Raw genomic sequence first — 27633 nt, forward strand, 5'->3', positions numbered from 1 at the left:
CAGCCACTCAAACAGACTAACCATGCAGTAATCAGTGGAATGTGAGGAATTTCTCTATTAAATGCTGATAAGAATCCAGCTAGTTTTCCCCCCCACCTGTGCAAGCTTAGAGGAGTGTGAATGAATGAGTTTGTCTAGCATGGTATAGATTGTAGAAGCACACAATACGATGGTGTAACAAGCACATAACTGGGGCAGCTGAGCAATGGGAAAGGTTTACAGCTGTGATGAAGCTGGTGATCATCTTCTGGGAGATGGACATAATGCGATCAATACTACGGAATGTAGAATCTAGATTGAGGTGACTGACAACAGGGCGTCACAACATTGGCCATACATCAGAGGAACAAAATGTTTTGTTCTGGTGCTGTTTAACAGAGTTGCGTTATTATGTGAAAGCTTATGTTTCATGTTGATTTTACTACAAAGAGTCCACTTGTGCTGACTTGAGACCTGACTCTGTTCTGTCTTGGCAGGTCCTGAGGCCCGAGTACCATGCCAGAGGAGTCCCACAGTACTCTCCATAAGGGCCCAATGGGGGAAGGTAAGACCAGCCTTTTTAACATCTTATTGACCTTTTTATAGTTAGTCGTACAGTATGTGACATCTCAGATGCACTGGCAAACAATGATCACTTGGCAGTCTACAGCTCAAAGTCCATTACTAACCTCCTTTGACTTAATGTAATGTTTGTTTGGTGTCCTGGCATTGGAGAGCTAATGTAACATTGATGGAAGGGCATTCTAATCCAAAGTTGCAGGTTATTTGCCGTCAGCCTAAGTACTGCATGCGTAGGTGGAAAGGGCTAGAAATCTGCAGAATAAAGGACATCTGAAGGATTGGAAAAGCAGAGCTCAGAGACCCATGAATTTACTGCCCACAGTCTGTCAGGGCTGACTTGGCAGAGGGGTGCTTTGTGTGATTCCCGGAGCTGGACTGCCCCTTCTGCATAGCTCAGACCCAAACAAGGATCAGGATGTGTTTGACTCTAAAACAATGATTATGCTTTGGCCAGCATATGTAGCTGACCTGCATGGTGGGGGGTGCTTCCTTAAATTCCATGTTATTTCAATTGCTAATAATCTTCAGTAAAAGAACTTGCCTGTGTCCACAATTTCCCCCCCCCCCCCCCCCCCCTCTCTCTTCTCCACTGAATACATTTTGGCACTGAGCTTCCACTCTAGCTGAAGAATGCCAATGTGTCAATGGCTCCCTTTTTCCTCCCCACCCATCCCTTTGCCACCACCACGGCCAAAAGAGGCCAGTGGCTGGGAGGGGGGACGTGTGCCGCCCTCATGAAGAGTTGTCTCGTTCACTCAGACTGCATTCAGACTCCCTTCACATTTGAAGCCTCCAAAACAAATCTCAACTTTTGATTTAACCCTCCCTCAAATTGTAGTTAAAAAAAAACATCTTGCGGCTCATTTGGACTAGTGTGTGAAATGGAGTTAAAGTAGCATGTTGTCGATTTGTCTCCTGCTTTGGATGGCTAACTGTTAACAGGCAGCTTGGAATGCTGTCTCTCTCTTTTGAGGTAATGATTGGTCGAAGTGAAGAGGCAAGAGGAATGTGTGTCGACAGACTTCATTGTTTACCTTTCATTGTCGTGACTATCCAGCTCAAATTCACCTCTGGGGTCAAAAGAGCCCAAAGGTTTATAACATGACCACTCAGCTGAAAGAAAATCTGGGGGGATTGGTTTTACTGGTTACAGCTTTACAATTACTGTACACCTGACATGCCTAGCATGGGACAAACCCTGGGTTCAATCGTCTGCTTCTGCTCCTAGATGGCTTTATTTCATTTGATATATCAACTGAAATGTTTTAATATACACAATCAGGCGTTTGGTGGATTAGTCGTCGTCCCCCCCCCCCCCCCCCCCCCAGAGTCATTTAATAAATGTTGAATTGACTGTTGGCTGAATGAAGTAAAACAACATTTTAGCATTGTTTAAGCTTTCTTTGTTTGGTGTTTATCTGTTTTTTTAGATCATTTTTGGTGCATTATCCTCCCATGCAAACTCTGACTTCTACGCAAACGTCAAACCAAATGGGTATGAGTCAATATCTCCATGCTGTATGAAAGCTAAAGCACCGCTGTGTGAAGCTGTTGATGAAACAACATGTCTGAACCCAGTACCAACAAACCTCAGGACCAGGGTGCCAAAGATGAGAGCTACCCCTGACCTACTTAGTAATGAGGACTGGAATTGGAATGTAGCTGTGTTTGCAGAATGTATGGAGCTTTAAAGGGGTAGGAGACTGAGGAATTCGATGGGATCCAGTCCAAGCAGCAGCTTTTCCAGCCCAGTGGGCCTGGGGCTACAGAATGTGGTGACCTGGCCAGGCAGGGATGACTGCACCTCTCTGGTCCTCTCTGAGTGCTGCTTGTTAATGGGGCCTCCAGAGCTTAACTCTTTTACCCCTAATTCTGCTCCTCTATCAGTCAGCCATAGGTTAGCTGGCTGCACCAGATCCGGTGACATGCATACTGGTCCCATGTGGAGACTGCTTAGAAAGGGTTTTAATGCTAGTGTCATTCAGTGGCACTGGCAGTGACTTTTAGTCTGACCCAGTCCAGATCTGTATGTGCTTCAGCCAACTCTTCTATTGCTGTCATGCCATAACCTGTAGACTGCATATCCAGATCTGGGATCAAGCTAAGCAACACAAACTGTAAGATGGACACAAGACTTATATTTCTACAGAGACAACCTCCTATTCATCAATGTTTTTGTGCAGATGGTGAAAAGGATCAGGTCTGAGCTCTTTTGTTGCCGAGGCATTTATATAGCACCGCATTCAATGTCTTCTACTGCATTGTTCAGGACCCTGCCTCCCACTCCCCACAATCAGTCACGTTGATTCATTTCAATGTGAATGATTTTACTGCCCCTTACAATTACATTCCACCCAGAACTCTTCCAGTAGATTACGCACATTAGTCATAGACTCTGAGTCTCATTCCAAGGTCTGGGGAAGTTCGCCTTGTTATTGTGCTGTCTGTTAAAAAAGTTCTCCAGAATCTCGTTCCATTTAGAAAACCCCACATTAGTTTCCTCTGTGATACGATGCTGCTTGTATTTGGAGTTGTTTCCTTTTCCTGTGATGTCTGTCAGTGAACCTCAGTTGAGAACATATGCTGCATGTCCTGGAAGGGCTCAAGGGAACTCCCAGGACATCCCCCTCAACTCCTCCTCTCTGCCCAGCTGTCCCCCAGAGTGTTGCCCTCCCTCAGTGGGGCTCACTCTGCAGGGAAGTGCTAATGTGCCTGTCTGTGGACACAGCCTGGTGGTAAAGTTTACAATGTGCTCACACCTCGGACCTCCATCAGACCCAGATGGCGTGTGTTGTCCAGAGGAAATGGGACTTTAAATAAACCCCAGCTGAAGTGGCTCTTTGGGGGTCATGTTGAATGGAGTCGTATAAGTGGATCATCACATGCCTGTGCACAGAGGTCAATTTGGCACTGCTGGATCCTTCACCCCTCAAACGTTGCTTTGCAAGTAAACTAAACGGATTAAATCAGGGTCTTTTGAACAGAAGTGTCTTTCAAAACTTTGAATCTCTTTCAACCACTTTCTCCTTCCCTTATTAGTATTGGAATGGTGGTTCAGAGGTGCAATAGGTTTTATGTGCAGATAAATGTTTCCCTTGTCCCCCAATTTAGTCTTATCACTGTAAATTACAAGGTTTGTTTTTGAGTTATCAGGTCTCTACTCCAGAGTAAGTTGGCGGGAAATTATAGTGTGACTGCATATAATTGACAGTTGAGCTTTACCTGTTTCCTCGTCAGAAACCAGGTAACTGAAATGGAAGAAAGCACATTAAACAAGTGTACACTGAACTTTCAAATATTTAAGAACAGGTCTGAAGGATATAATATTCACGTTGTCATGGCAAATAAGCGGAAAAATGTCAACAACAAACAGTTTCAGTTGTTAGCACAGGAGTTCCCCAAACTTACCAACAACTAGCTAGATCTCTGACCTTGACATTTCGTGTGGAATGCAGGTTCAGGTTATGTGTACTCAGCCTCAGTCACTGCTGCTATTCGGGTTTATTTACTGACCTCCAAGCTGATCATTAACATCCCCTTTAATGTCCTTTTAGAGGTTAAAGTAAAGTGTAAATAAAACAGTCTAGAAGCAAGAAAGAGATTGCTTACTGGTTAACTCCCCTCAACAATGCAGTACAATATTCAATTCTTAATACAAAAGCCCAAATACAAAATAATAAGTTGTAATAAAAATTTGAAGGAAGAAAATTCAGAATCATTGTGTTGTCGCTAATGATGATTCATGGCTATGGTAGAGTTTTTCCTGTCCTTTAGTTGCAATGTGCACGATGATGGTGTAGACTTATGACTAATCCTCAGCTTCAGCCTCTGTGCATATGCTGCTTCCTGAGGAGGAGTCTTTCACCACAGCCAAGTGGGGAGGAGTCTTTCCCAAGGGGGTAAACTCCAGACACCCCATGTTCCTTTTGTCTGATCTCTGTGGAGGAACTGATAACCTCGGTCAGGGTTGTAAGGGTGTGTGTTAAAGGAGACAGGATGGAGGAATATTGGGGCATTGAAGCGGTCATTGAGATGTAGAGAGAAATGCCATTCTTGGCTTTATCCTATAGCAAAACAGGGTGACGCCAAGCCCTTGACTCTGAAAGGATAAGTTAACCGATATAAGGGGCGCCTTCGGATCCACAGGAGATTTCTCCTGTGAGTGAATGACAACATACAAAAAGTACTCATCCTTCAATTAGAGGGTTGGATTTTCCAGCTTGTTATGTGGCTTGAGGAGGTCCCCTTATGGCTAGAAGGGATTATCCGCTAGATATTCAGATTGTGAATGCACAGTCAAGAGAAACTGATGTAAAGAAATCAAGAATGCCTTGCAGCAGTTATTCGGGAAAGTAAATGGCGTGCTCATGGACATGTGAACTGTAAATTCCTCAAAAGTATTTCTACAACTTGTTTTGACAGGTTTAACATGATCTTGGATTATAACTTTTCTTATGAATCAAGGCATAACAAAGGGAACAAAATGTTCAAGATCTTGGGGTTTTACAACAAAAAGGTTGTATAATAAGCTGCCTGGTATGGCAGTTTGCCATTTTGTGAACCTTTGCCTCAACAGTGTGAATAAGATCCAATATGAATTCCGTGTCCAGCAGAGCGCTCTGTAGTTTCAGTCAATGTCTGGTACAAAATCACAAGGCCTTGTTAGACATGATTCACCGTCTTCAATAATCACGCAGCTTCATTTGATACATGAGTCAGGATGATTAGAAGAACAGCTATGTGAAGCAGTACTAACAGAATAGGTGGGGCCACATTGGTGCCTGCTTAGGAGGAAGGACACTCACAATGAAGGGACTTTATATATGGTTCATTTTCATCCTGGCGAACACCATGCCACTTGCATGCAAATATCAGCCCGCAACAGGAAACGAGTCCAGGGTTCAGGAGAACTGTATAACACTATGGTGTTGGAGACAGAGCCTCCTCATGCGCTCAACCTCTTTTGAAAACAGAGGAATATGTCCTCTTCGCTCTCTAAGGTGCCCATGCAACTAGAGGAGGGAGAGGGATTTCCATTCTGGGTGTTGGAGACGGACACTCATGTTCCTCTGTCCTAACTCCTGATTTGGTTAGAAACATTCAAGGATGAAGATGGGTCACTTTTAATGGAGAGGGTTTCCTATCAAACAACATAAGGATCATGATGACTACCAAGTATCCATTATGCGGTCCACTTTTGTTCATAAGGAAATGTCTGCCTGGATGTGAGGGGTGCAAGCTGCAGATGTAGAATCATAGGGGGGTGTCTGGCACAGAGGGAAGGTGCTCACTCATCAGGTGACAGTTTCCCCGACTCTCTACTGCGGTTCAGTAGATTGGAGGTGAGCAGAAGGGAGTTTATACATACATGCCAAATAAGGGAGGGATGTCTCAGACTTAGATAGGACAACATTGGAATTTCTCACCTTCGTCATAGTGAGGACCTGGGTGGTGAGGACCAAGTCACCGTGCTTTTATTTGTTAAAGGTATGTCCAGAGATTTTACAAAATACATTTTATTTGAATATTTTGTTCTGAGGTGCATCTTTCATTTTTTTGTAAGATATTATTAGAAACTCTATCAAAAGCATAATTGTCATGGTTTAATCCCAGTTTTAGTTTAGTTTCAACATCACTATGGATGGATTTAGGCCCTTCTGTTATCTTGTTTTTTTAACTCTTTTGTTATTTATTATCTAACGTCTTTGCGTTGAGTCCTTTTAACCTTTGTAATCAGTTCCTCCTATGGAAGGCAGGACATGTTGTGTAATGTGTCTTAGAACTGTCTAAGAGCTCTGAGTCTCTCCATAGCAACTGCTTTGACTGGGCTGTAAATATAGCCCACGAGGAAAAACAACCCTTTGTCCAGTGTAGAATTTACATATGAACATGGAAGCCAGAGCAGGTTGGTTTGCATACCCCCACATGTCAATCTCGCAATGTTTTGAAACCGACAGGTAATGCAGTCTTCTCAGTGTTGTGAACAAAAGTTGTTGTTGGAAAAAGAATATAGCTTCCTGATGGGAATTAATCCTATTGTATCACAGGGACCATGAGAGAAAATTAGGGATTATTTCTCACTTTGATTTATATTGCTCTTTGACAAGACAGACACATGTCATGCTGTCAGTGAAATGTCCCATTTGAAGGATGGCTTTACTGAGAGACAATTTGGATGCTCAGTATGGAGAAGGTGAACAACAAGGTGTTGTCAGAACTACAGTACATGTCTACCTTATTTGGTAAAGTATGTCGTTGACATCAATCTTGTCATCACAAACAGACAGGATCGTATGAGTTTTATGGTGTCAACCTCTGACGAATGAAAGCTGAAATGGAAACATCATCTGTAGATTTACATCTGTTCTAGACTGTCTGATTACTCGTGACCCTTCAGAATGTCTCGCCTTCATCTCAGGCTGTGGAAATACTATACTAGTGTTCAAAGCCAGGGGCTGCTGTACTCACCATAAATTACCAGGGCCAAAAGTATCTTAAGGATAAGTTCATCATTAGAACCACTGATGTTTCTGACAATGAATTTAGCGTTAAAATGCTTTCAGGAAAACGGGCCCAGAGCTGTTTTTTCCAACTAGACCTGGCTTGGCGCAAAGGGAAGGCTCATGGACCTGTAATTCTCATTCGTTAAGATGCCTGACATTGTTCAGTAGTCAGAAACATACAGGCCCCATTCCCATAGATTATACTGTTGAACAATGTTCTTCTAAATTGAACTATAGCTTCCCAGGGGCCGGGCTGTGGACTCCAGGGAGTAACAGTCATGCTTGTGGCATTTACATTCAGTCGTCTGAAGTTTAACTTTGGTATAATGGTCTGTAGCAACCAGGAATTCAAATAATTACAACTAGGGGTTCAGAATGAATACAGCAGGAATGTCAGCTATTTTACCTCAACAAGGTGATTTAATAAAACAGCCCATAATACTCCGTTCAGACATTAGCAGTTGATCTGATGTAATCCCTTGTACTGTGTGTTCCAATGTGACTGTTTCGCTTATTCCACTGTCATACTGTAGCTATTTGAAACAGAGACCATACTTTGTGTAACTATTGTTGAAGGTGAGGCCTAGGCTAAAATGTACTCCAAATACTATACTCTGTTTTTAACCTTGGCTTGGTTTATACTTCTGTTTGACTAGGTTAATGATTGTATTCAATTGGTAGCCTCAAACAGAATTTGACTAAAACGACCTTGGGGCAATTCCACGATAACGGAATTGCGCTGACTAAGATTTTTTCATTAAAAATGTATGCCAAATTAAAAACCATTTGATTTCAGAGTTTAACAAATCCTACAACTCTATGCACAAGGACTACTTTTAACAAGTTACACAGAACATTTGACAAAAACACAGTTAATAGAATAACTGCAGATTTAAAAGTTTAGTCAAATAATTTCTGTAAAATCTCCATCAGTTTGACCATGTTTTCCAGAAACTCTGTTAAATATCTGCTCCGTATTAAGATTTATCCATGTCTGCAGAAAGAACGGGGTGACTTTGAAAAATCTATTTTGGTTATTGAACTACAATAAGTGAAGTGGATTTACACCCAGTAACAGTATTGTGGTAATTTCAGAATTGAGTCTCTGATCTGTACTACACAAATGCATAATTACGAATGTCATTCTCCTCATGGTGATGTATCCTAAATAGGTACACAAAGAGAAATATCCTCCTCTGCATATCTGGGTATTATTCTACACACTGGCTATTATTTTAATGACCTCCGACAACAAACGACACCAAATTTGGTTGGTCCGGACCAATCAGACGTAGAGTACAGTACATTAGTCTACTCAACTCGTGTGTGTGTGTGTGTGTGATCTACTGTTTCCTGTACTGAACTATGCTTTACTGTACTGTGCTATCCAAACTTGTGAAACATACACGTCTATGATTTGGTCCGGGAAGGAACAAATCTGAACCACTCATGGACGCCTATGTTTGGGCCAAATTTAAGGCCGGTCCAGATGTCTGTGGACGTTGAAATCAAGGCCGGGGCGGACTGACCACATTTCAACTACTTTTCAACATCCTTGGACGTACGGTGTCGGTCGGTGCTCAGTGGGTGAGGATTCTGGCTAGAGTAAATGCAAAGGGAGGGGGCTCATGGGTAGGTGTCAGTAAGAGCCAGGAAAGGTGACATTAATTAGAAAGAGGGAGGGCTTGTCCATACTTTACACACTCTTGCTTTGACCACCAGACGACAAAGAGAAAGAAAATGGTTATCAGCTGAACATAACAGTATACCAGTGGAAGGGAGGACAGTAGCAGGTGAACTGGTTTGTGACTACTATGATTTCCCATTGTAGCCAATTGAAATATAGAAATTACATTCGATTTTTTTTCAGTAATTCTGTTACTGATTTGGTAACAGAATTTCACATTTTAATCCCTTATCAATTTTGTTTAGGAATTATTATCAGTAAAAACAAGCACTAATCAATAGTCCAAATCTTTACGTGTTACTTCTGAACTTTCATTGTCCTCCCTCCTAATGAGGGAGAGAAATTTGAAAATGTCTTCGATATGTGGGTTTTTGGTAACAGAATTTCAAGGCAATGTTTCTTAAACTTACAGAAGGCAGAAACAAATCTCCTGAACTAAATATGTGTTGATATAAGTTGGCACGGGTCTTTACTTCAACGTTGTGTTTTGATATTCACTGTTCAAAAAAATAAAGGGAACACTTAAACACAATGTAACTCCAAGTCAATCACACGTCTGTGAAATCAAACTGTCCACTTACGAAGCAACACTGATTGACAATACATTTCACATGCTGTTGTGCAAATGGAATAGACAACAGGTGGAAATTATAGGCAATTAGCAAGACACCCCCAATAAAGGAGTGGTTCTGCAGGTGGGAACCACAGACCACATATCAGTTCCTATGCTTCCTGGCTGATGTTTTGGTCACTTTTGAATGCTGGCGGTGCTTTCACTCTAGTGGTAGCATGAGACGGAGTCTACAACCCACACAAGTGGCTCAGGTAGTGCAGCTCATCCAGGATGGCACATCAATGCGAGCTGTGGCAAGAAGGTTTGCTGTGTCTGTCAGCGTAGTGTCCAGAGCATGGAGGCGCTACCAGGAGACAGGCCAGTACATCAGGAGACGTGGAGGAGGCCGTAGGAGGGAAACAACCCAGCAGCAGGACCGCTACCTCCGCCTTTGTGCAAGGAGGAACAGGAGGAGCACTGCCAGAGCCCTGCAAAATGACCTCCAGCAGGCCACAAATGTGCATGTGTCTGCTCAAACGGTCAGAAACAGACTCCATGAGGGTGGTATGAGGGCCTGACGTCCACAGGTGGGGGTTGTGCTTACAGCCCAACACCGTGCAGGACGTTTGGCATTTGCCAGAGAACACCAAGATTGGCAAATTCGCCACTGGCGCCCTGTGCTCTTCACAGATGAAAGCAGGTTCACACTGAGCACGTGACAGACATGACAGAGTCTGGAGACGCCGTGGAGAATGTTCTGCTGCCTGCAACATCCTCCAGCATGACCGGTTTGGCGGCGGGTCAGTCGTGGGGTGGCATTTCTTTGGGGTGCTCGCCAGAGGTAGCCTGACTGCCATTAGGTACCGAGATGAGATCCTCAGACCCCTTGTGAGACCATATGCTGGTGCGGTTGGCCCTGGGTTCCTCCTAATGCAAGACAATGCTAGACCTCATGTGGCTGGAGTGTGTCAGCAGTTCCTGCAAGAGGAAGGCATTGATGCTATGGACTGGCCTGCCCGTTCCCCAGACCTGAATCCAATTGAGCACATCTGTGACATCAGGTCTCGCTCCATCCACCAACACCACGTTGCACCACAGACTGTCCAGGAGTTGGCGGATGCTTTAGTCCAGGTCTGGGAGGAGATCCCTCAGGAGACCATCCGCCACCTCATCAGGAGCATGCCCAGGCATTGTAGGGAGGTCGTGGAGGCCACACACACTACTGAGCCTCATTTTGACTTGTTTTAAGAACATTACATCGAAGTTGGCCTGCAGTGTGGTTTTCCACTTTAATTTTGAGTGTGACTCCAAATCTAGACCTCCATGAGTTGATAAATTGGATTTCCATTGATTATTTTTGTGATTTTTGTTGTCAGCACATTCAACTATGTAAAGAAAAAAGTATTTAATAAGATTATTTCTTTCATTCAGATCTAGGATGTGTTGTTTAAGTGTTCCCTTTATTTTTTTGAGCAGTATATTTCTAATGCCTTTTAAGACTTTTTCTGGTAGATGGTTTCTAAGACTCCTTTTCCATCTGTTTGTTTGAAGAAATCAAAGCCTTTGTTTGATTTTTCTTCTGGATGGAAAAGGGTTGAGACATGAACAAAAATATAACCGTAATATGTAAGTGTGACCGGGAGACCCATGAGGCAGCGCACAATTGGCCCAGCATCATCCGAGTCAGGGGACAGTTTGGCAGGCCAGGATTTCCTTGTCCCATCACGCTCTAGCGACTCCCTGTGGCGGGCCGGGCATCTGCAAGCTGACACCGGTCATCAGTTCGACTGTTTCTCCTCCTACACATTGGTGCGGCTGGCTTCCAGGTTAAGCGAGCAGTGTGTCAAGAAGAAGTGCGTGTTTCAGAGGATGCATGGCTCTCGACCGTCGCCTCTCCCGAGTCCGTAGGAGTTGCAGTGATGGGACAAGACTGCAACTACCCAATTGGGGAGAAAAAGGGGTAAAAATACAACAAATATAGAGTTTGCATGAGGCAAATGGTGGTCACACCAGATACTGACTGGTTTTCTGATCCATACCTTAAAAACATTTTTTTTTAAAAGTGTCTGTGACCAACAGATGCATGTCTGTATTCCCAGTCATGAGAAATCCATAGATTAGGTCCTAATGAATTTATTTCAATTGACTGATTTCCTTATATGCAACTCAGTAAAATCATTGAAATTGTTCCATTTTATATTTTTGTTCAGAGTATATTAATTTAAAAAAAATATATAGACTAACCTTTAATTTGACACCCAATTTAACAGGCACCTCTGAACTTCACATGTTGGTGCTCATGGGTCCTCTTTTTAGATGGAAATGACCCTTACCAAGCCTTTATGTAACTGAGCTAAAGCAGGAGGGTGTGGGAGTCTGACTGCGCTGCCATCTCTTGGATTGAATAATATTGTTGATATAAAGCAGGCTACTATGTATGCTATCCCTATAGAAGTCTTTAAAAGCCGGAACCTGCAGACCATCCAACTGAGAACAGGCCGCAGGGAGGTCAACACATGTAAATCTTCTTGCAAATCTGCCTCCAAATATTTACACAGAGCTTTGAATACTCTATGTGAAAGTATCTGAGTGTTGTGTATGAAGTCTCAATGGTGAAGATGATAAACCCCCTATGAAAAATCAGCTGTTGCTTTGTCATGATGTGTTGGTTGTCCTGTGATGGATGTGCATACTGTACATTTTCTAAATATCTCCTGCATCAAAAGCTGCGGAGGAACACTTAACAGTGAGTGAGTGAGGAAATGAGTGGTTCGTTCTGACACTGAAAGAAGAATATACACATCTGTCTGAAGATGTTATGCTTTGAATACCTCAGCTCAATAACCTACAGTTCTGTCAGGACCACATGCATCACATTAAACTACACTCGGGGCATCTTCCCACACACTTCTCCCCTTCTGAGTATTAACAGGTCCCAGAGCAGTTATTTACCTGCAGCTATTGGCTCAGCCAGGGCCTGTAAATTGGCTGTTCAAGGATCCCCAGCTGAGTCTGTATCTCAGGAGAATTGTTGCTATAATATGCTAAAGTATTACTGGAACTAAATTAGGTTTCTCATTGTAAACACTTTTTATGAGGGATGACATCTGGTCACCACCTGTATTCGGATTAAGTCAAATCGGTGTGTGTGTGCTCAGAATTGTGAGGTATCTCCTCTGAACATCTGTAGGGCCGTGTTTACTAACATATTTGTCTTGTTTCTCTGTTAGTGAAGGGACAGGTGTTTGGTGTATGGCAGTGTGGGGGTGGAATCAGTTGTATCACCCAGTGTGGAGGTTTATTGGTCATGGCAGCGCGATGTGCAGGCAGGCCTGTGCCAGGGAAGATGCGTTGAGCCTCTGGAATCAGTACTAAATGTTTGTTTTTTATATAGCCCTTCGTACATCAGCTGATATCTCAAAGTGCTGTACAGAAACCCAGCCTAAAACCCCAAACAGCAAGCAAAGCATGTGAAAGAAGCACGGTGGCTAGGAAAAACTCCCTAGGGAAAAACTCCCTAGAAAGGCCAAAAACCTAGGAAGAAACCTAGAGAGGAACCAGGCTATGAGGGGTGGCCAGTCCTCTTCTGGCTGTGCAGGGTGGATATTATAACAGAACATGGTCAAGATGTTAAAATGTTAAAATGTTCATAAATGACCAGCATGGTCTAATAATAATAATCATAGTAGTTGTCGAGGGTGCAACAAGCACGTCCGGTGAACAGGTCAGGGTTCCATAGCCGCAGGCAGAACAGTTGAAACTGGAGCAGCAGCACGGCCAGGTGGACTGGGGACAGCAAGGAGTCATCATACCAGGTAGTCCTGAGGCATGGTCCTAGGGCTCAGGTCCTCCGAGAGAAAGAGAGAATTAGAGGGAGCATATTTAAATTCACACAGGACACCGGATAAGACACGAGAAATACTCCAGATGTAACAGACTGACCCTAGCCCCCCGACACATAAACTACTGCAGCATAAATACTGGAGGCTGAGACAGGAGGGATCAGAAGACACTGTGGCCCCATCCGATGATACCCCTGGACAGGGCCAAACAGGCAGGAAACACTGCCCTGCATCACAGTAGGCTTGCTAACTTAGCGCTTACCTTATTTCCAGACCCACATGTTTACCAGGGCTTTTAATTTGCATTCCTTAGCATTGCCTGCTACAACAAAGCTACTACGTGTGTGGTTGAATGAATCGTACGGAGAACCTCATAGACTACCTTATATTTTCAGTGGGTACTCCGAGCAGGGAAAGAGAGAAGATTGGTGGTACTAGGGCAGTTAGTGACCGTATTACCGCCACACCGGCGGAGACATGACCGCAGTCAATTTCAATTTTTTTTCCATCAAATATGCTTTAATGTAAGAGATCATTGAATAAGTTTGCTGACAAAATAATTAAGACACTCATTCAGAGGCTGTAGTGTAGTTGGTATGTGTTAATAATTCCATATGTGGCCATGTCTTATGAATTTAAATTCTTATTTCATGTTAAGTCTGTTTAGTCAATGTAACTAAGCTTCTCTAAGCTCTGATGCTGCTGATGGTCATTAGTAACCTACCAAACTTGCTAACTGCCTGGTACTCAGCACTCTATTGTCCCTCTAATCACTCTGAAGTCAATGCAGATCGATCAAAAATCAAGGCAAACACTTAATGAGCGCTCATGTTGCGCAACATTTCTATAGGCTACGCCTGCGTGAGAAAACAGAGTGATGGAGGCCATTAAAAAGAGGATCCCATCGGCTTACTATATTTATTTCTCAACTTTCCTAATATTTAAGCACATTGCTTGGCTTTACAACAGGAGTATAGCCTACCTGGCTGGCATGAAAATGAACCACGGGAAAAGCGTCCTCCATTTGCTATTTAAGTGCATAGATGATATGTATATTTTTGCCCCTGGTGCATGATAATGCTTCATTCTAAATCAAAACTAATTTCACACATATATTAATTAGTATAGGTAAAGACGAGATTAAATCAAGAATAGTCTGATGGGTGATAATATTAGCCTATCACTTGTGAATGATGTATTATCACTTGTGAATGATGTATTATCACTTGTGAATGATGTATTATCACTTGTGAATGATGTATTATCACTTGTGAATGATGCCCAGGTTGTGTGCAGTAAGGCAGACAGCTCATGCCTTTTTTTTTTTTTTTACGACTTTTTCAAATCATAGTCCCACACCTCATGTAGCCTAGCCCGTATGCCAATATGTTTTGATAAGGTTTGTATCACAACTAAAGTGGCCAAATAACTTCTTCAAATTAAGCACATTAATCTACTTTACAACCGGTGAAGAGCCTAACCGGCATATATAGGTGGTGCGTGAGTTTCACGTTTGGAAGATAATTTTACTTGCATAATCGCATTTGTGGTAACTTTTGAGAATGGTGTTTTCTCGCTAAATGATTGCATTTTGGAACATTCGCCCTTATAGTCTACTGTCGTGTACGCATTGCTACGCTTATAATGTGAAGAAATGGCCTAATAGTTGATCAAAATGAAGCTAAATGTTCTGATCTGTTGCATCAGCCTCATTGCTTTAAAAAAAAAAGATTTAAATGGATGCGAGTGGCTGTATAATTTGGGCTCTATCGCATCGCACAACTGTCCCAGAGTATGTTTGAAATATTTATTTCTCGCACAGGCCAATTGACCAATGGAATAAGTCAACTTTTGTACTATGGGGGAATAGTAGATTGAAATAGGCTAGTGCTTTTGCTGTTCGTTAGGCCTACTCATCTTGTGGACAGTTCTTCTAACATCTTCAATATGCGTCTCGGAATTAAATAAGGACGCGTGCAGTTGCGTCTGTCTGTCTTCACTTGTAGCCTACATCGAAGTAGTGATGGATGCCTGTGAGAAGAACCCGATCAGGTGACGGGCATTGGCTAATAAGAATTGAGATGTGAGAGATTCTTCGGAACATGCAGCCAAGAGAAGGGAATTATTATATTCAGCCCAAGGGCACAACGGCTACTGGCCGCAAAAGGTTTTTTTTTTTTTTTTTTTTTTTTTTTAAGGGCATTACGGCCACACTAGGGGTATGCTGTCGGGAAATTCAAGGCATTGTCAAGTCTGTGCAGCCTATGCAAGAAACAAAGCAGAGCTCATGCTTCACATGTCTTTTTTTTTTTTCAAATCATCATTAGTCGCATCATGCAGCCTTAGAATGTATTAAACATCTAAACATATAGCCCAACGTTTGTATCACAACTTAAGTTGCATAAATGGCTCTAAATTAAGCATAAAGGATATGTTCAATTGTATTCTTCATACTATAAAATAATGCCATGGAATTCTTCGTCTGCTTAATGAACTAGTGTAGCCCACAGTCATTTGGCATAGCCAGATCAGGACCTAACATAAGGACCACTCAGAGTATGTTCTTCTGAAATGGACTACATTTTCTTCATATCATGCTTCTTTAGACCTGTCTAAAATAAATCATGGATTTATTGTGAAGGTGTAGGCTATATTACATGGCTTTATTTGACTTTTTAAAATGTAGGTGTTCCAAAGGTCTGCATCAGTGGCTTGTAGGCTACGTGTGGAAGCCAGGAAATGCTAAACGTTTGTTAATTAACGGTCAATTACCGTCAGACCGGCGGTTATTTTGCCTGACAATCAGCGGTTGATAATTTCATGACTGCCACAGCCCTAGGTGGTACAGTTAGTTTACTGTTGCTGGCTTTCTCTATTATCCCTGGTCCCGGTACTAATGCCCTAGACCTTCAGAAACTCTGGTTCCTACCTTCCCCATCTCTTACATCATTTTGATTTATTTTATGGCCCATCTTACTGCCATGGCTTGTCATGATGTTGATGATCCTAATGTTGAGTCACCATTATTTAATAATTCTGTAGAGAAACGTACTGTGTAGAGATTGAATTAGCCTAGGACCGGGCATATCATTTGCGCTCCACTTGTAGAACTGAGTGGCTTGGAGACTCATTAGGGTTTGTTATTAGACCGGGAGATGTTTGGACTGTCATTACTCTTCCAGTCATGACAGTCTGGGCATTGACGTCAGCACAGCGGTGATAGGGAGGGAGAGCGGGAGGGAGGCCTTGGAGGCTGGCTCTTAGAGCAGGCGAGGTAGTCATTTTCCCAGCCCAAAGTAAATGGGGAAAGGAGGAGCTTCTGTCTGAGTAGATACTACAGCAGAAACTCCTAGTGGTCTGAGTTCAACAGCCTACTGTACTATTACTCCCTGTAAGTAGTACTATACTGCTCAAAAAAATAAAGGGAACACTTAAACAACACAATGTAACTCCAAGTCAATCACACTTCTGTGAAATCAAACTGTCCACTTAGGAAGCAACACTGATTGCAACCACCCCCAATAAAGGAGTGGTTCTGCAGGTGATGCCGACCACTTCTCAGTTCCTATGCTTCCTGGCTGATGTTTTGGTCACTTTTGAATGCTGGTGGTGCTTTCACTCTAGTGGTAGCATGAGACGGAGTCTACAACCCACACAAGTGGCTCAGGTAGTGCAGCTCATCCAGGATGGCACATCAATGCGAGCTGTGGCAAGAAGGTTTGCTGTGTCTGTCAGCGTAGTGTCCAGAGCATGGAGGCGCTACCAGGAGACAGGCCAGTACATAAGGAGACGTGGAGGAGGCCGTAGGAGGGCAACAACTCAGCAGCAGGACCGCTACCTCCGCCTTTGTGCAAGGAGGAGCAGGAGGAGCACTGCCAGAGCCCTGCAAAATGACCTCCAGCAGGCCACAAATGTGCATGTGTCTGCTCAAACGGTCAGAAACAGACTCCATGAGGGTGGTATGAGGGCCCGACGTCCACAGGTGGGGGTTGTGCTTACAGCCCAACACCGTGCAGGACGTTTGGCATTTGCCAGAGAACACCAAGATTGGCAAATTCGCCACTGGCGCCCTGTGCTCTTCACAGATGAAAGCAGGTTCACACTGAGCACATGTGACAGAGTCTGGAGACGCCGTGGAGAACGTTCTGCTGCCTGCAACATCCTCCAGCATGACCAGTTTGGCGGTGGGTCAGTCATGGTGTGGGGTGGCATTTCTTTGGGGGGCCGCACAGCCCTCCATGTGCTCGCCAGAGGTAGCCTGACTGCCATTATGTACCGAGATGAGATCCTCAGACCCCTTGTGAGACCATATGCTGGTGCGGTTGGCCCTGGGTTCCTCCTAATGCAAGACAATGCTAGACCTCATGTGGCTGGAGTGTGTCAGCAGTTCCTGCAAGAGGAAGGCATTGATGCTATGGACTGGCCCGCCCGTTCCCCAGACCTGAATCCAATTGAGCACATCTGTGACATCAGGTCTCGCTCCATCCACCAACGCCACGTTGCACCACAGACTGTCCAGGAGTTGGCGGATGCTTTAGTCCAGGTCTGGGAGGAGATTCCTCAGGAGACCATCCGCCACCTCATCAGGAGCATGCCCAGGCGTTGTAGGGAGGTCATACAGGCACGTGGAGGCCACACACACACTACTGAGCCTCATTTTGACTTGTTTTAAGGACATTACATCAAAGTTGGATCAGCCTGTAGTGTGGTTTTCCACTTTAATTTTGAGTGTGACTCCAAATCCAGACCTCCATGGGTTGATAAATTGGATTTCCATTGATTATTTTTGTGATTTTGTTGTCAGCACATTTAACTATGTAAAGAAAAAAGTTTTTAATAAGATTATTTCATTCATTCAGATCTAGAATGTGTTATTTTAGTGTTCCCTTTATTTTTTTGAGCAGTGTATTTCATGGTTTTGTAACTACTCTAAACAGCTTTTATGAAGTGGTCAAGGTCAACCCTTGGTTGCATGCTCATCCCCTGCTTCCTCTGAGACTTGGCATGCTTGAGTCTGGTGTTGTAGACGAGCCCTGCGGTAGATTGTAGAGGCTGGCGTGTAGCACAGAATGACTGTACCAGCATTCTAGGCCTGATGAGCTCACCCCTGATTCATGGAAACTTGAGGAGGATGCCAGGAGGAGGAAGGCAGGCGGCTTGTGTAGAAACCTGTGTGTTTGCTCCTCACTCACTCCTACAGTGACAGTGTGATTCACCAGAGTTCACAGCTGACTGTCTATATATAACCTATGTAGAGGGAGAGACACTTGTTTTTTGTTTCCTGTATATGTTGATTCCACAAATTGACTTATGACCTCAAAGAGCTCTTCTTTCATCTCCAATACTTTCTAATATTTTTTTTTTCTACATTTATTATACCTCAAAGGTGAAAGCTTCAGAAATGTTAAAGTATATCACTTTTGTAATACCATCCTTACTATATAGAAAGGGCCTCCCTCAGTTCTGAAGTCATTGTGGTCATTGGTAACGGATCACATCTCCAGTCAAATGGCCTGCTGCCCACAGTGCCTAGTGCCAGATCCATGTTTATAAGATGTGGGATGTCTGCTAATGAAGCATATTTTATGACTGCCTTATCGAATTTCATAAAGAATTTGTTAACGCAGTTGACTCCATGAAATAAGTCTGTATTAGCGCCATCTCTCTGTCCTCACTTGGCAACATCCCTGGCCCAGTCACTGCTGTGACCAATCAGGGGTTTGTTCTCCAGACGGCTCAGTTTATTGCTTTCAAGTTCAGTGGCGAGAATATCATGTAGTTTTAAATGGTGCAAAATGCATTTTGACCTTTTTACCTTCCTAATACTTTCTGAAATAAACCACAGTGACTTCATGTATTTGGGGAAAGTTTGTGGGGAACATTCCCAATCCGGACCGGAAGGATGTGAAACTGAATATGAATTCAATTTTTCTTGATTTGAGAAATGGCTCCATAAACAAGACTCTGGTTCCCACTCCCCTATTTTCTCCCGATCTGTTTTTCCTCCATTTTTTTTCTAAGCCACTACCAGTCAGGGAGGGTGGAGGAAATGGCTGGGTTTTCCAGAGAATGTGGAGCGCTGTAACTGGGGCAAGTCAGTAATGATTTGAGAAATCCCCTTCACAGTAAAGCACTCGTCCTCAGGCTGGAAGGCTGGACACCGGGTTCATAATGTCATGGATCATTAATCACTCATCTGAGTACAGTATTTGATTCAATGGATCTAAAATGTATTGTAAGGTCCCGATAACAATCTTGTTGATCTATTTTCTGCCCATGAACCCTGCATACTAACTCGCCTTTCTCTCTTCTCTATCAGAATCTCCTCGGTTGTACTCTGCCGTCTCTGTCAGTGGTTGTCATGAGCGACCAGACGGCTACAGCCAGCTGTGTGCTGACCCTTCGGAGGGAGAGGCTAAGCGTCCAGTGAGCCTGGTGTCCACGCTGTCCTCAGACTCCTCCAGGGACAGCCAGAGCCTCTACGGCAGTACTACGGCCCTCCCCTCCTCCACACCACCTCCCCCCAGTAGAGAGGACATTGACCTGGAGCTCAGCCCTGCAAAGGGAGCCAGGGAGCAACCACAGGCCCAGCTGCAGGGCCTCAGCCAGGGGGGGACCAGAGACCAGTGGCGGGGCCACAGTCAGACCAGGTCCCAGTCAAACACCTCCAACAGGAGAGCTTTTGCACCTCCGACCCCAACCTCACCCTTTGCCACTGATGCCATGGCGCCCAACCCCAAGCTCAGCTACGTGGACCGTGTGGTCATGGAGATCATTGAGACGGAGCGCATGTATGTCAGGGACCTTCGCAGCATCGTGGAGGTGAGTCGCCTTGAGCGTCCATTCGGTTCTAGTTAATAGGACTGAGGCTTGACCCTGAATCTATGCAATAGTGTTTTCACTATAGGCCATATGATATAGTGTAAGTTAATAGGTATTTCAGTGTGTTTCTCTTGGAATGGTATGTAGCAATGACTTAATGTCTGTACCTCCCTAATATGGAGCTGATTTACTGGAGTTAGCCAGAGACTAAGCAATGGGAGAGCAAATAAGGTTCTCCATTTTCCAAGTGACTGCTTGCCTTGTAGCCACATGTGTCTGGTACCTATAAAATCTTCTGGGGTTGATTGTTTTACCAGGATGTAGTTTGATTTCCTGGTGAAACAGTTCCCTGCGTATTTTGTAACTGGCATTTTCACAGTGGTGGAAAAAGTACCCAATTGTCAAAGTAAAGATACCTTAATAAAATATTACTGAAGTGAAAGTCATCCAGTAAAATACTACTTGAGTAAAAGTTTAAAAGTATTTGGTTTTAAATATCCTTAACTATCAAAAGTAAATGTAATTGCAAAAATATATTTAAGTATCCAAAGTAAAAGTGTAAATTTCGAACTGCTTATATTAAACAAACCAGACGGTACAAATTTCTTGTTTTTTTTATTTACGGATAGCCAGGGGCACACGATAGCATGCAGAGATTATTTACAAACAAAGCATTTTTGTTTAGTGAGTAGGGGTGATCTCTTGATAAGTGTGTGAATTGGACCATTTTCCTGTCCTGCTAAGCATTCAAAATGTATAAAGTACATTATTTTCTTTAGGAATACAGTGAAGTAAAAGTTGTCAAATGCCCCCAAAAAACACACTTAAGTAGTACTTTAAAGTATTCTTACTTAAGTGCTTTGCACCACTGCATTTTCATAATCGCATAGAAAATACCATAGCCTGTAAAACCAGCGGATTAGGATTGTAAAGTGGCTGATACGTTTTTAAACTGATGTATGTAATGCACTCTGTTTACATTACTGTGAATGCATACAGCTCTGAAACTTGGATCTCGTTATCTTCTCAGGTCTTGAGTTCTAAAGCAGAATCAGGACTAGGACACAAAGCACCTCTTTCAAGGCAGAACCTCTCCCCTGATGAGCTTGGTCATGTATATTAACGGATGCTTCTAACGTCATCTCCTGCTTGTGGGAAATGGGACAGAGATGATTCTTCCACTCCGCAGTCAAGTCAACTGGCCTCTTATCATGGCTGCTGGCTTAGTAGTCTGAAAACTACCAACTGTGCAGATCAGCCTCACCTATTGGCCCCCTAAGGTTGGGGTAATTCTTCTATTTGGATTAGTACCGGCAGGAGGGATGGTGGCTTGAGAGCACTGCCTCAGGACTTCCAACTAGCCCTGCCTAGCTGCCTGCTTCATTGCACCCTGAACTAGGATACGGAGCTTTCCGGCCCCTTACAGGCAACAGCCAACAAAAACACAGCCATCACAATGCCAACTGAAGAAACATAGCAGAGTAGCAACGTAACATACTTAACGCTCGTACCAAAACATACTGTTGTGGTGGGGGAAACTCTTTGAACAATCGCAAATCTAAGTTCAGCATTTCAATGACTTGCTCTGCAGTGGCATCTTGTCATGCAAGTTTCAGTACCGGATCTCCTTTTCCAGGATGTGAAGCTTGGCATTTCAGTGACGTGTTTGATGCATCTGTTTGTCCTGCTACTGTCACTACACCCGGGAAGCTGTTAGTTCATCTGGCGGAGAGCAGACACTATCCAGGAACATGCCTCTCCGCGCCACATCTGGGGAAAGCAGAAAGCTCTTAGAACAGCTGTGTGACACAGGTGGAATCGCACCTCCACTTCCACCTCAACAGATATGCTGAGGGTCAAAATCTCTCTGTTTGGAGTACTGCTAGCTTCCATAGTCTTCCTCCCATCATTTCTCACTAGGTCATCTCTATTTCATTACATGTGCCACTTATGACTGCCCAGATGTCACTCTAAATGCCTCTTCCCCTCCCCCTAGCGTGCACTACCCTTTTATGGGTCATCCACCCATAACCACAAGCCTAGACCTAACGTTGTTCTGACAGCAGGCTGTACATATGTTCCCAGGCTGTGTGTGTGGTCAGTAGGAGGCCTCTGTGTGGCTTGGCGTTAGTGGTGCTCAAGACTGGGACTGTGAGACTCCCTGCTGAATGCCAATCAGCATTGCTGTCACTGGACGGGAATGCTTCCACTATGAACTGGTTTAGTTCAGTGTGTGGTGAGAAGGGATGACTGCTTCACTCTGCACTGACGGGGCTCGGGGTCTGTGTGCCCACGTGTGTTTGCGTATACGAACAGTTGAACACTGTTTGTGATTTTCTTCTGCGAGTGCGTGTCTGCTTGCAAGACAGTTGAGTTATGTAGTTGTCTGTATTTGGTGTGTTTCTATAAGGAGCATCAGTGTGTAACTGGGTGAGAGGAGAAGCTTCAGCCATTCCTAGCATCTACTCTGACTAATGTTCCTCTGTTTCAGTTATATTAATATCTACTCCAGAGTAGTCCTGCAGCCAGATGGGAGAGGGGCCTTGGGAGGAGAACACTGTGTGCTGGTCTGATGGACTGAGTTTTACAGAACTACTGCCAGAGGGTCAAACTACCCTCCAGTAACAAGGAATAAATCCTTAAAAGGACCATTTGAAACATTACATCAGAACCACTTGGATTTGAACACATTGATCCTGAGTCATACAGTGTTGTTGTAATGGACTGCAGATGGGCATCGTCCTATGTGGTCTTTTTTAGCCTGGTCATAGAAAGTGCAAACAGGATGTGCAATAAACTGAAACGTTGAAGCAGAATCCACCACGAGCCAACAGCAGGCGCATGTTAAACTTTCTCTATACACAAGCTCCCTCTACTGGAAATAATCTGAAATTGCAGTTTAGACTGAAAATGTACACAACACACACACACAGGATATTTGGTTTTTCATAGGGCAAATTGAACCTGCAGTATAACCACAGTCTTGTTTATTTAGGATTACCTGGCCCACATCATAGACATGGACAACCTTCCCATCCAACCAGACCAGGTTTCTTCCTTGTTTGGGAATATAGAGGACATCTATGAGTTTAACAGGTAAGGCTCAGACACCTGTCTGTCAACGCCCCGTGTTCTCCCAAAATGACAAGGCAAATGAACTGTAACTGCATGTATGCATTTTCTTTTTACAGACCGTCTTCACAAAAACAACCTGGTACACGTTTAACACTCATTACACTCAACTTGGAGCATACATTGGGAAGACATTGCCATTTTAGTGGAATGCTGTTTTGACAGAGATGGATTCAAAGGCTTCCTGGCAAGAGCTCTGTTTTATATGGCTGTGGAGAGTTTTTGACCTCAAAACAGATTTAGACCGATAGAGGAAAAAGATGGCTAACCAACACCAAACACACAGATTGGCCCAGAACACAGCAGATTGGGATCAGTTACGCATTAGACAAATGACATTATGGCTGTATGTGTCTACTCTGCTGCAGATGTTATCAGGACCGTCACCCACTCTGTGCACCCGATAGGATCATCCGAACAACAACATATGTTGTCTATGCAAACGTATCATGTCGGCATATGCTCACTAAGTCTCATGCCAAAAGAGAAGAGCCACAAACATCCCTATGCTCTGTCAGGTTCCTCCTCTCACGCTTCCCAAACATAGTGTAATGCCATAGAAACCAAATGGTGAAAAAAGGTTCCGATGCCTTTTCGAATGCAATTTCTACCAGTGTAGACTTCTAAAATAGAGGTTTTGATTAGTGTTTGTTGTTTCATCTACAGCAGGGGGAGTTTTCATACACGTCCCCCTGACTCTCGTACAGAATCAATATACGATGTGTTTACACTGGAGTGGGAAGTTTGCTTTTGTATTAGAGTCCTTTAGAAAGTAAATGAAGTGTGTCTGTTAGAATGGATTATTAGGATGTTGTCTGATCGAGACACTGCACACTATGCATCATCTCGGCTAAACGCTGTGACTGAGTCGTGCCAATTAGCAGGAAGTGCCCAGGGGGAGCGAATTACTGATGCGCAAGAGGCAAGCGTACTTCTAAAGCACTGGTTTGAAAACATGTGCAACACTGATGCACTCTCCCAAGGTGATTGAGGACAGATTCATTCAAGCAGAAACTGTACGAACCTCTGCATAGACATGGAATGGCATTCTGTTATCTGTATTGTATTGGAGACTGACGGTCTCATGCAGACAGTTCATTGTCATACACAGGGTTTTCAGACGGTCCTAGACTTGTCATTCAGTTTAGAGATGTGTGTGTGACTAACTAGTGACGGTCTCTGGGTCATGTTGTGATTTAAAGTTCCCACTACAGTACTGGTCTGACCCACAGTGACACACTGCCCCCGTTTCAGGGTCAGGTCACCACACTACACTCTGCTTGTACCCCTGAAACATACCATCTTTCCCTGCCACATAATGGCTTGATGAAAGAATGTCTTGGAACATTTTAATGAACATGATCTTTAGGCAAAAATAAACAAACAAAAAAGCAAAGACGTTTCATTGTACTCAGAGCATATTGACACATTGGTATGTTTTTCCTTTATTATTTGGTTCAGCCCATGCAGCTGAATGGTGTTAGATTTTCTTTGATTGGGCATGTGTGTGGCCAGTGACCACATAAAATACCTTTTTGTGGTGATGTTGTGTTGGTTTTGTACTCCTTTATGTTTTGCAGTGGTGACCCCTCTCTCCTTTTGTCCACTCGGGTGTGGGGAAACCTGACTCTCTGGAGTCTATGGACAGAATGAGGTTAACCAGAACAAACGTATTCAGCCATGCATATTCTATTCAGTTGGGTATCGCCACAGGCAAAACATAAACATGTTACCTGACATAGTACCTGAATGTACAGGTAACTGCCAAAATAGAGGAAACACCAACATAAAGTGTCTTAATAGGGCGTTGGCCAGAGCAGCTTCAGTGCACATAGACATAGATTCTACAAGTGTCTGAAACTCTATTGGAGGGATGTGACACCATTCTTCCAGGAGAAATTCCATCATTTGGTGTTTTGTTGATGGTGGTGGTAAACGCTGTCTCAGACGCCGCTCCAGAATCTCCCATAAATGTTCAATTGGGTTGAGATCTGGTGACTGAGACGTCCGCATATGGTTTACCTCGTTTTCAGGCTCATCAAATCATTCAGTGACCACTCGTGCGCTGTGGATGGGGGCATTATCATCCTGGGGGCTACCATGATGGGTTGTTAATTGCTTAACTCAGAAACGACACCTGTGTGGAAGCTGCTGCTTTCAATATACTTTGTATCCTTAATTTAATGTTTCCAATATTTTGGCCGTTATCTGTAGTTTACACTGAATTCCTCTTCTTGCCGTCTCTGACAAGACCTCAGATGTCTGTATAGTTGATGCTGTGCATGTCTGTATGTCGGTCTTCTTCCACAGTGAGCTGCTGCAGTCTCTGGACATGTGTGAAAATGACCCTGTGGCTGTGGCCAGATGCTTCGTAGATAAGGTAAGTGGAGGCCACTCATAGACAGACTGAATTGAACCTATCATCAGGAAGCTAGTGCTATTGATCTGATTGTGGGGTCTTCCTCCATTTTGTTATTTTATAGAGTGATGATTTTGAGATCTACACGCAGTACTGCACAAACTATCCCAAGTAAGTAGAAGGGATAATTTATGGTTTTCTGGAACCTTTGGGTGGTTCTATGGACATGTTTAAATAAAAATGATAGTCATCTGTACGATCCATTGGCTTGTGTTTTTGTTCTAGCTCTGTGGGTGCACTGACAGACTGCATGAGGAGTAAGACCCTGGCCAAGTTCTTCAGCGATCGCCAGGCCTCTCTCAAGCGTTCTCTCCCCCTGGGGTCCTACCTGCTCAAACCTGTCCAGAGGATCCTCAAATACCACCTGCTTCTGCAGGTACACTGGTCTTCACTACCTACTACCTTTACTATGGGTAGAGATGGTCTAAGAGAACTATATAGAATTGTCCTTGTGCGATTGCGGGTTGATTGTGGGGTCCTTTGACAAGGAGGGCAAAATAAATTGCATTCAACCTTTAACCTAGCAAGAAGATGGCAAAGCATTGTATTGCATATTACAACAACACAATCAACCCCACTCCAGAGGTCTTGACTCGTCATGCTGTGGTTGTTTGCTCTCCCTTTCCCTCTCTCGCTGAAAGGAGATTGCCAAGCACTTTGACCCTGATGAGGAGGGCTATGAGGTGGTGCAGGAGGCCATCGACACCATGACCGGGGTGGCCTGGTACATCAATGACATGAAGAGGAAACACGAGCACTCTGTCAGGCTGCAGGTCAGTATGGCTACTCAGGGTAGGGTGAAGGGAATTTGACCCACCCCTTTCCACTATTGTGATATAATGTACCTGCATCATTGTGTAGTGCAGCAATGACATCTAATTGAGGTCATTTTCTGGTGGCTATGTTTCTCTAGAGGTTTTTATTATCAGATAATGAAGTGTATGCTGTTTGACTGTGTTGCTGGAGGTCTTGTTGATAAGGCATTGTTAGTCACCCAGCCTCCTAAACTGTTCCAGGCTGCTGTTCCACAGTATTTCCCTGGCTGAGTTTAATGTACTCTGTGTATGGAGCGAGGCCATTCACGTTTTGATTTCATTGCAAAGTATTTGTTGTTCCAATAAAGCAATAAACCTCTAACTTCCACCACCGACCTTAAGACATAGTCTAAAGCCGAAATCTTTAGAAAGAAATTGGCCTTGTAGGGACCCAATAAATCAAATGATGTTTTAACTCCTAAACACCAGGCCCCCTGGGATAACAGAACCACCAGGTTCTACAGGGTCACCTTGTCTGCTGCGTTTTGGTTTTGTTTTAATTCCTGCTTTTAATTGGATGGCTAGTTCACTGCCCATGGTTTCCCTTGCCTAACTGTGTTTTTTTAATGTTACAACAACAAAAACGCACAGTTCTCTATGCTGACTTTGCACCCCTTGTGCATGCTTTCATGTACAGTTTTGCCAGTGTAGTGAACCCAACCAATGTTTAGGAGACCTAGATACAATCACCGCTCATATGGGTGTGTGTGTGTGTGTGTGTGTGTGTGCAGGAGATCCAGTCTCTCCTGATCAACTGGAAGGGCCCTGACCTCACTACATTTGGAGAGCTGGTCCTGGAGGGAACTTTCCAGGTACAACGTGCCAAGAATACCCGGATGCTGTTCCTCTTCGACAAGATGCTCCTCATCACCAAGAAGAGAGGAGAGCACTACGTCTACAAGACCCACATCTCGGTACGGAGCAGGCACAGTCGACCAGTCTAACCCGAATGGCATGGGCTTGCTTTATCAGGTTGGTTTAACGTTTGTGTAATGTTTCTGTATGTGTTCGGTTTCAGTGCTCAACTCTGATGCTGCTTGACAGTGCCAAGGACCCCCTGCACTTCAGTGTGATCCACTTCAAGCATCCCAAGCAGCCTCACACTGTGCAGGTGAGTGTGGTTCTACCACTACATCATCTTGTAATAGTTCTCCAAGAGCTCACTATAATTGACAAGTGTCTGTTTCAGGCCAAGACTGTAGAGGAGAAGCGCCTCTGGGCTCGTCATATCAGGAGGCTGATTCTAGAGAACCACCACACCATCGTCCCACAGAAGGTAAACCTAACAGCAGGGATTCA

General features: G+C 43.9%; 1 protein-coding gene across 3 annotated transcripts in view; it reads left to right on the top strand.

The window, feature by feature from the left end:
- LOC106610864 (pleckstrin homology domain-containing family G member 3) overlaps positions 1–27633 on the top strand; it is a 43816-nt gene that overhangs the window by 15134 nt on the left and 1049 nt on the right. For all 3 annotated transcript variants that reach the window (XM_082955649.1, XM_082955651.1, XM_082955650.1), the window contains 10 exons: positions 477–544; positions 19466–19968; positions 22964–23064; positions 25411–25480; positions 25584–25630; positions 25745–25895; positions 26161–26292; positions 27066–27248; positions 27353–27445; positions 27524–27610. In XM_082955649.1, the coding sequence (XP_082811775.1) occupies positions 496–544; positions 19466–19968; positions 22964–23064; positions 25411–25480; positions 25584–25630; positions 25745–25895; positions 26161–26292; positions 27066–27248; positions 27353–27445; positions 27524–27610 (1416 nt within the window). In that variant the 5' untranslated portion in view covers positions 477–495. The remainder of the gene's footprint in view (positions 1–476; positions 545–19465; positions 19969–22963; positions 23065–25410; positions 25481–25583; positions 25631–25744; positions 25896–26160; positions 26293–27065; positions 27249–27352; positions 27446–27523; positions 27611–27633) is intronic.

The sequence above is a fragment of the Salmo salar genome, chromosome 09 (assembly GCF_965601325.2).
Source record: "Salmo salar chromosome 09, fSalSal1, whole genome shotgun sequence".
Lineage (NCBI taxonomy): Eukaryota > Metazoa > Chordata > Actinopteri > Salmoniformes > Salmonidae > Salmo > Salmo salar.